Genomic DNA, 10,000 nt, shown 5'->3' on the forward strand with positions numbered 1-10,000 from the left:
GGCTGAGCAGTTACCCTACAGCAGTCAACGTCAACTGGCGGCCCGCAGGCCACATCTGGCCCGCCAAAGCGTTTTAGTCCGGCCCGCAGAATAATCAGGAATTCAGAAAATGTGAAGAGGGAAAAATGTGTTCTGTTATTTAGCATTTACAGCATTTACAGCAGGTAACATCACACAGGTAGAGCACAAAGCCAGCCCTCTGTATGTGCATCTCTGTTCACATGATGGGATTCTGCACAGCGATGCCAGCGCTCCACACACACAGCTGAGCCCAGAGGGGGGTGTGTGTGTGTGTGTGTGTGTGTGTGTGTGTGTGTGTGTGTGTGTGTGTGTGTGTGTGTGTGTGTGTGTTAAAACACCCAGTACCTGACTGGGAACGATAGAGAGAGGATTACCAGCGGCCGCTGGGGCAGATGAACTCACACTAGTCTCGTTACTGTAAGTAGGCTACAATTAAACCAAAAAAACATAAAAGCTGTCTGTTTATCTGAGTTTGCTGGGAATCTTGAAATTTGGACAAATTCTTATGAATGTAACTGCTGGCTGAGCGAGCAGTTACATTCATAATACAGATATGTATATATATACACAGTTATATCCTCTCCGCTGGATAATGGACGTATTATGAGACCAAAACAGACGCCTGTGGCTACTTAATATGTACGTGAATGACGCGATCGTTATGTTCACGTTCTTCATTGTTGATGATGATGATGCTGGTTGTATTATTTTGCAGCAGCATCGTTTCATTGTAAATGGGGCATACATGACGAGTGCATAGCGTGCTCATCAGTCCATTCATCATTCACCATTACCTGACAGCAGCCGTTTCTTTCTGCAGGCGTTTCCCACCAATCAGGACGCTGCATACTACAACCATGTTTCCCTAATCACAGACTTTAACCATCACTCCTCAGTGAACTGCCTCCTAGTCTGAGATCTTTTTCTACTTAAAGAGCCACTTATCATTATGGAGTTTCCATGTTTTTTTAGGAGTTTGCTCACACTAATACATGTAAAAGATATAGCATTAATTCAGTAAGAAAGTGAAAATTTCAAACAAGAATAGGCGTATAAATACATTTTATTTTCTTTATTTGTAAGTCCAGACCCCCAGAGTGTCTGCTAGAAACATTCTGGCCCTGGGTAAAAATGTAGTTGATGACCCCTGCTGACTGTAAAGCTTAGTGGGCTGTAAAGAGATAGATGTAGCCACACCCCCTCATTTGCATATCATAGATGTAGCCACACCCCCTCATTTGCATATCATCGGTGTAGCCACGCCCCCTCATTTGCATATCAGAACTGGAAACCAATCAGTGTAGCATAAGAAAATGAATAATGTAAAGGCTTTATGAAACGCTGTGCTCTGATTGGCTGCAGGTGTGGAGGCCCGGCCGCGCGGCCGCCGGAGAAGAAGAAGAAGGACAAACTGCGCTTCCAGTTCGGCAACCACAGCGGTTACTACGGCTACCAGGGTTCCTACGGCGACGCGTGGGAGGGGCGGGTGGGCGCGGCCGAGGACCCGCGTCTCCGCCTCTTGGAAGCCGATTGGTTCAGAGACCGCACGGTGCTGGACGTGGGCTGTGGTGCCGGACACCTGGCGCTCGCCGTGGCCCGCCAGTTCAACCCCGCCCACGTCCTGGGGGTGGAACTGGACCCCCGGCTGGCTCACGCAGCCACACAGAACATCAGGCACTTCCTGTCACATGACCTGGCCACGCAGAACATCAGGCACTTCCTGTCACATGACCTGGCCACGGAGGAGAGGAAACGGATAGGCCCCACCCCCTCACAGCCAGGAGGCCCCGCCCCCTCACAGCCAGGAGAGATGGAGGAACAAGAGACGGTTAGTATTTCATCTTTCTTATACAGGACTCAGAGAGAGAGACAGAGAGGGAGGGGGAGCGAGCGAGAGAGACAGACAGACAGAGAGAGAGAGAGAGAGACATCCAGACAGACAGAGAGACAGACAGGTTAACAGAGAGACAGAATATATATATTGAGCAGGTGGTTGCCAAGGTGCCAGTTGTAATGTTTCCCTTCTTCTCTAGACAGACTCTTATATTTCCTTCATATTTAATACTATGATGTTCAACGTTTCCTGTGTTTCTCCAGCAGGCCCCCCCCCCCCTCCTCCCCGCCCCCCTCCCTCCCCCTGTCCTTCAGGGTGAGTCGGGGTCCTCTGGCTGCCCCCCCCCTCTTCCTCCCTCTGACATCATCTTCATCATCGTCCTCCAGGTTTCCCTCCAACGTCACCTTCATCCAGGTGAGTCTGGGCCACATGCAGAAATATATACAGCACATATATATCAGTTCTGATATTATTTATATATATATATATATACATGCACATGTGCTGTGTGTGTGTATATATACAGTGGGGCAAAAAAGTATTTAGTCAGCCACCAATTGTGCAAGTTCTCCCACTTAAAAAGATGAGAGAGGCCTGTAATCTTCATCATAGCTACACTTCAACTATGAGAGACAAAATGAGAAAAATAATCCAGAAAATCACATTGTAGGATTTTTAATGAATTTATTTGCAAATTCCTCTGGAAAATAAGTATTTGGTCACCTACAAACAAGCAAGATTTCTGGCTCTCACAGACCTGTAACTTCTTCTTTAAGAGGCTCCTCTGTCCTCCACTCGTTACCTGTATTAATGGCACCTGTTTGAACTTGTTATCAGTATAAAAGACACCTGTCCACAACCTCAAACAGTCACACTCCAAACTCCACTATGGCCAAGACCAAACAGCTGTCAAAGGACACCAGAAACAACATTGTAGACCTGCACCAGGCTGGGAAGACTGAATCTGCAATAGGTAAGCAGCTTGGTGTGAAGAAATCAACTGTGGGAACAGTTATAAGAAAATGGAAGCCATACAAGACCACTAATAATCTCCCTCGATCCAGGGCTCCATGCAAGATCTCCCCCCATGGGGTCAAAATGATCACAGAGCGGTGAGCAAAAAACCCCCAGAACCACACGGGGGGGACCTAGTGAATGACCTGCAGAGAGCTGGGACCAAAGTAACAAAGGCTACCATCAGTAACACACTACGCCGCCAGGGACTCAAATCCTGCAGTGCCAGACGTGTCCACCTGCTTAAGCCAGTACATGTCCAGGCCCGTCTGGAGTTTGCTAGAGAGCATTTGGATGATCCAGAAGAGGATTGGGAGAATGTCATATGGTCAGATGAAACCAAAATAGAACTTTTTTGGTAAAAAAACTCAACTCGTCGTGTTTGGAGGGGAAAGAATGCTGAGTTGCATCCAAAGAACACCATACCTACTGTGAAGCATGGGAGTGGAAACATCATGCTTTGGGGCTGTTTTTCTGCAGAGGGACCAGGGACGACTGATCCGTGTAAAGGAAAGAATGAATGGGGCCATGTATCGTGAGAGTTTTGAGTGAAAACCTCTTTCCATCAGCAAGGGCATTGAAGATGAAACGTGGCTGGGTCTTTCAGCATGACAATGATCCCAAACAAACCGCCCGGGACAGCGAAGGAGTGGCTTCGTAAGAAGCATTTCAAGGTCCTGGAGTGGCCTAGCCAGTCTCAGATCTCAACCCCCATAGAAAATCTTTGGAGGGAGCTGAAAGTCCGTGTTGCCCTAGCGACAGCCCCAAAACATCACTGCTCTAGAGGAGATCTGCATGGAGGAATGGGCCAAAATACCAGCAACAGTGTGTGAAAACCTTGTGAAGACTTACAGGAAGCGTTTGACCTCTGTCATTGCCAACAAAGGGTATATAACAAAGTATTGGCGTGAACTTTGTTATTGACCAAATACTTATTTTCCACCATAATTTGCAAATAAATTCATTAAAAATCCTACAATGTGATTTTCTGGATTGTTTTTCTCCTGTTGTCTCATAGTTGAAGTGTAGCTATGATGAAGATTACAGGCCTCTCTCATCTTTTTAAGTGGGGAGAACTTGCACAATTGGTGGCTGACTAAATACTTTTGCCCCACTGTATATATGCTGCTTATATATATATATATATATATATATATATATATATATATATATATATATATATATATATATATATATATGACCCTAACATAACAGGAGCGTTGACATTTAGGCGCTAACATTAAGTATCAAATCAATTTTCCAGAAACATCTTTGTAGGTTATCTCAGCTGTTTTGCTCTGATTGTCCCTACATGGTGGTTTTGGCCCATAGAGGACGACGGCCCTGGGGCTTGGTCGACTTCATCCGATTCCTTATCTGGGTTCTCACTACGTGGGGGTACGGGTCATGAAAAACCATCCGAACCGTTGGGTTGGATTTTGAGAGGCGCCGAGCAGACCGCTCCTCAGGTGGCGTGCTGCTGCTGCAGGTCACGTCACGTGTAGAGATGTCAGGTGGGAGAGATGAGGAAGACTGTAGAGATGTCAGGTGGGAGAGATGAGGAAGACTGTAGAGATGTCAGGTGGGAGAGATGAGGAAGACTGTAGAGACGTCAGGTGGGAGAGATGAGGAAGACTGTAGAGATGTCAGGTGGGAGAGATGAGGAAGACTAGAGATGTCAGGGGGGAGAGATGAGGAAGACTGTAGAGATGACGAAGGCTGGGAGAGATGATGAAGACTGTAGAGATGTCAGGTGGGAGAGATGAGGAAGACTGTAGAGATGTCAGGTGGGAGAGATGAGGAAGACTAGAGATGTCAGGTGGGAGAGATGAGGAAGACTAGAGATGTCAGGTGGGAGAGATGAGGAAGACTGTAGAGATGAGGAAGACTGTAGAGATGAGGAAGACTAGAGATGTCAGGGGGGAGAGATGAGGAAGACTGTAGAGATGTCAGGTGGGAGAGATGAGGAAGGCTGTAGAGATGAGGAAGACTGTAGAGATGTCAGGTGGGAGAGATGAGGAAGACTGTAGAGATGAGGAAGACTGTAGAGATGAGGAAGACTGTAGAGATGAGGAAGACTGTAGAGATGAGGAAGACTGTAGAGATGTCAGGGGGGAGAGATGAGGAAGGCTGCCCGGAGCTGGAGGATGCTCCAGCGTCGTATATAGTCTGGTGTGTGGGAACATTTTGGATTTCATGTTACCAGGGGCGGAGCTAGACTCTCAGTACAGTGGGGGCGGAGCTAGACTCTCAGTACAGTGGGGGCGGAGCTTCATCATGGGGCCCTCTGCTACCAAGTCATTTTAAAATAAAAACAAACCAGTAAAATATCTGATGAATGCATGTGATAATGTGTCAGTTGTTGAGCCAAGTACGCCTATATGTCAAATAAAACACCAAGCAAAGACACAAGTTTGTAATGACGAACAAAGAAAGCAGTTTGCCAGTCAAGTAGCAATGTTTCAGCACCACAGACAGCTGATGGACAGCTGATGGACAGCTGATGGACAGCTGATGGACAGCTGATGGACAGCTGATGGTGCTGAACAGCTGTCGCTGTCCGTGGTGCTGAATCAGTGCCCGACTATATGATGACATGGCACTATTGTATATATGTTTGATACGAAGGGCTGGATCATCACAACGTGAGATCATATGCAGTAATTAGCTTCTTTCAGCTAATAATCTGCAACGTGTTATTTTGGGCCCCGTTCTCGTCAAGTGACGCAGGATCGGCGGCGTTTGAGGCCCTAATTGGGCGATCTCTGCTGCTGCATGTCACCTATGATGACAGCGGAAATGAGACAACAGACAGAACTGCCACTGTGTGCATGTATTGTGCAACATGCATTCAATATGCTAATTAAGCTACATATCAGATGCTGAAGTATATTTCTGGAGTGTTAAAGATTAAAAGAAAAAATAACAAGAACCTTACAGACCCGAAAACCGTGATACGAACTGACCCCCCCCCCCCAGTTCTCACCCTCTCCTGTCTTGCTCACTGGACTCTCATCTTCAGAGAACTGCGTCTGAATGTCCCTCAATGCTTCTGTAACATAAGACAAAGAGCTGTCTACTAAAAACAGAGAAATAATCAGGAGTACAAAGTCCTGATGTACACTACAGTGTACATTAATTAATCAGTGATTTTTACTATGAAACTAAGTAAGTTCAGCTCTGAAAACTCACTCAAATTACTCAACAATCAAAATATAACACTCAAAATCACGTTTAATTAAAATGTGATGCTTGCCTTTCTTTCTTCCATAAAATGTGCCCGTGCTGATGCCAGCCATTTTGAAAAGACAGGAAAAGGGAAGTTGGGAAGGCCACACCCCACACATGGGGTATCCCGTTAAAGCTACAGATACAGATGTCCCCTCCAGAATATAGAACGACCAATCAACTTCCTCCGTCTGTCCTGTCCTGTCCCTCTAAGGGACATCTGTATCTGTAGCTTTAACGGGATACCCCACACATGGGGTATCCCGTTAAAGCTACAGATACAGATGTCCCCTCTAAGGGACATCAGGACTTGGTGGAGTGGGATGTTCAGTATTAGACTTATATGTGTGTATATGTATGTGTGTGTGTGTGTGTGTGTGTGTGTGTGTATGTATGTATATATATATATATATATATATATATATATATATATATATATATATATGTGTGTATGTAGTGTATATATATATATATATATATATATGTATATATGTATGTGTGTGTATGTATATATATATACAGTCAGGTCCATAAATATTGGGACATTGACACAATTCTAATCTTTTTGGCTCTATACATCACCACAATGGAGTTGAAATGAAACGAACAAGATGTGCTTTAACTGCAGACTTTCAGCTTTAATTTGAGGGTATTTACATCCAAATCAGGTGAACGGTGTAGGAATTACAACAGTTTGTATATGTGCCTCCCACTTTTTAAGGGACCAAAAGTAATGGGACAGATTAACAATCATAAATCAAACTTTCACTTTTTAATACTTGGTTGCAAATCCTTTGCATTCAATTCCAGCCTGAAGTCTGGAAGGCATAGACATCACCAGACGCTGGGTTTCATCCCTGGTGATGCTCTGCCAGGCCTCTACTGCAACTGTCTTCAGTTCCTGCTTGTTCTTGGGGCATTTTCCCTTCAGTTTTGTCTTCAGCAAGTGAAATGCATGCTCAATCGGATTCAGGTCAGGTGATTGACTTGGCCATTGCATAACATTCCACTTCTTTCCCTTAAAAAACTCTTTGGTTGCTTTCGCAGTATGCTTCGGGTCATTGTCCATCTGCACTGTGAGCGCCGTCAATGAGTTCTGAAGCATTTGGCTGAATATGAGCAGATAATATTGCCCGAAACACTTCAGAATTCATCCTGCTGCTTTTGTCAGCAGTCACATCATCAATAAATACAAGAGAAGCAGTTCCATTGGCAGCCATACATGCCCACGCCATGACACTACCACCACCATACTTCACTGATGAGGTGGTATGCTTTGGATCATGAGCAGTTCCTTTCCTTCTCCATACTCTTCTCTTCCCATCACTCTGGTACAAGTTGATCTTTGTCTCATCTGTCCATAGGATGTTGTTCCAGAAATGTGAAGGCTTTTTTAGATGTTGTTTGGCAAACTCTAATCTGGCCTTCCTGTTTTTTGAGGCTCACCAATGGTTTTACATCTTGTAGTGAACCCTCTGTATTCACTCTGGTGAAGTCTTCTCTTGATTGTTGACTTTGACACACATACACCTACCTCCTGGAGAGTGTTCTTGATCTGGCCAACTGTTGTGATGGTGTTTTTCTTCACCAGGGAAAGTATTCTTCGGTCGTCCACCACAGTTGTTTTCCGTGGTCTTCCGGGTCTTTTGGTGTTGCTGAGCTCACCGGTGCGTTCTTTCTTTTTAAGAATGTTCCCAAACAGTTGATTTGGCCACACCTAATGTTTTCTGCTATCTCTCTGATGGGTTTGTTTAGATTTTTCAGCCTAATGATGGCTTGCTTCACTGATAGTGACAGCTCTTTGGATCTCATATTGAGAGTTGACAGCAACAGATTCCAAATGCAAATAGTACACTTGAAATGAACTCTGGACCTTTTATCTGCTCCTTGTAAATGGGATAATGAGGGAATAACACACACCTGGCCATGGAACAGCTGAGCAGCCAGTTGTCCCATTACTTTTGGTCCCTTAGAAAGTGGGAGGCACATATACAAACTGTTGTAATTCCTACACCGTTCACCTGATTTGGATGTAAATACCCTCAAATTAAAGCTGAAAGTCTGCAGTTAAAGCACATCTTGTTCGTTTCATTTCAACTCCATTGTGGTGGTGTATAGAGCCAACAAGATTAGAATTGTGTCGATGTCCCAATATTTATGGACCTGACTGTATGTGTATATATATATATATATGATGTATGTGTGTATGTATGTATATGTGTGTATATATATATATATGTGTATGTGTGTGTGTGTATATATATATATATATATATATATATATATATATATATATATATATATATATGTATATATATGTGTGTGTGTGTGTATATATATATATATTACTAGTTGTTTTCACCTTCGTTTGACTAGTTTATTACTGAACCCCCACATATAAGCTCTCAATCTGTCGGAAACACTGAATATATATATTTATAAATACCTTCATGATATCCCAAAATATTTTGAATTTTTTTCTTTAAATATTAAAAATATATATTTTGACCTTTTATCCCTGACTTGACTTTTTTTCTCTCAATATTTCACCACTAGAGACGTAAAAATAGGTCGTAATTGTCTTTCAGTGATGTAACGTTAAATATCCTGTACCTCCCCCCCCCCCATGCAGGGCGACTACGTGTCGGAGGCGTGGCCTGGCCGCGGCCAGTATGATGTCATCATGTGTCTGGGCGTCACCAAGTGGGTGCAGCTGCAGTCGGGGGACGGGGGCGTGGCCAGACTGTTCAGACGAGCCTATCAGAGCCTGGCGCCAGGCGGACTATTCATCCTGGAGCCCCAGCCCTGGAGCAGCTACGCACACAGCAAGAGGATCTCGGTAACTAACGCATTCATACATATATATACATATATATACATACATATATATATATATATATATATATATATACACACAGTATGTATACTGAATACTGAAATACAGTTTTTAAGCTTTTCTGTTCTTTCTTTCAACACACAGACTACCAACCCATAAGTACACACTCTGTGTAAACTGTTTATATCTAAGTTGTGTGGTGTGCTTTTATTTTGTAGGAGTGGACGTATCGTAACTTCCGGGCGGTGAGACTAAGACCAGAACAGTTTACATCATACCTGACGGACAGTGTTGGTTTCTCTTCATACAGACTCCTCACACACACAGGTACTCACACACACAGGTACACACACACACACAGGTACACACACACACAGGTACACACACACACACGTGCGCGAAGGTACTCAGGGACACACACAGGTACTCACACACACACGTACACACACACACACACACATAGGTACACACACATACACGTGCGCGAACACACACACGCGCACACACACAGGTACATACACGCACACACACAGGTACACACACAGGTACATACACACACACACACACACACAGGTGTACACACACACACACATATTTATAATATCTTGGTGTGAGACAGGTCTGTATTTATAACCTCCTGGTGTGAGACAGGTCTGTATTTATAACCTCCGGGTGTGAGACAGGTCCGGGTGTGAGACAGGTCCTGGTGTGAGACACCGCTGCCTCCAGCAGTTAGTTATTTTGCTTATTTTACGTCCCATATTTTCTGACATAAAACAAACATTAAAACGGGTCAATTTCACCCAAAGTCAATCAAACTCACTTCCTGCACATATTTCACAATAAAAGCACCAATGGCTCTGAATCATAGACTTTTCTCCTTGAAATAGATGTTTTGTTTTTTTGTTTCCAGGTAACCAGCGGCCGATCTACCTGTTCCACAAAGGCCCCGCCCCCAGGAAGTGATGTCACCAGGACAGGACAGACGGAGGAAGCTGATTGGTCGTTGCATATTCTGTATATATTATGACTGGGAGCTCGCAGCTGATTGGCTGAACTTTAGAGAC

The 10,000-nt window shown here is 44.3% G+C and overlaps 1 protein-coding gene across 1 annotated transcript in view; it reads left to right on the forward strand.

The window, feature by feature from the left end:
* The window catches only part of LOC144513863 (7SK snRNA methylphosphate capping enzyme-like), a 21,265-nt gene that overhangs the window by 11,071 nt on the left and 194 nt on the right, over positions 1–10,000 (forward strand). The window contains exons 5-10 of the mRNA XM_078245059.1: positions 1,384–1,849; positions 2,011–2,036; positions 2,122–2,269; positions 8,730–8,936; positions 9,152–9,260; positions 9,847–10,000. The exon at positions 9,847–10,000 is cut by the window's right edge and continues 194 nt beyond it. Of these exons, the coding sequence (XP_078101185.1) occupies positions 1,384–1,849; positions 2,011–2,036; positions 2,122–2,269; positions 8,730–8,936; positions 9,152–9,260; positions 9,847–9,899 (1,009 nt within the window). The 3' untranslated portion in view covers positions 9,900–10,000. The remainder of the gene's footprint in view (positions 1–1,383; positions 1,850–2,010; positions 2,037–2,121; positions 2,270–8,729; positions 8,937–9,151; positions 9,261–9,846) is intronic.

The sequence above is a fragment of the Sander vitreus genome, unplaced genomic scaffold (assembly GCF_031162955.1).
Source record: "Sander vitreus isolate 19-12246 unplaced genomic scaffold, sanVit1 ctg359_0, whole genome shotgun sequence".
NCBI classification, from domain to species: Eukaryota; Metazoa; Chordata; class Actinopteri; order Perciformes; family Percidae; genus Sander; species Sander vitreus.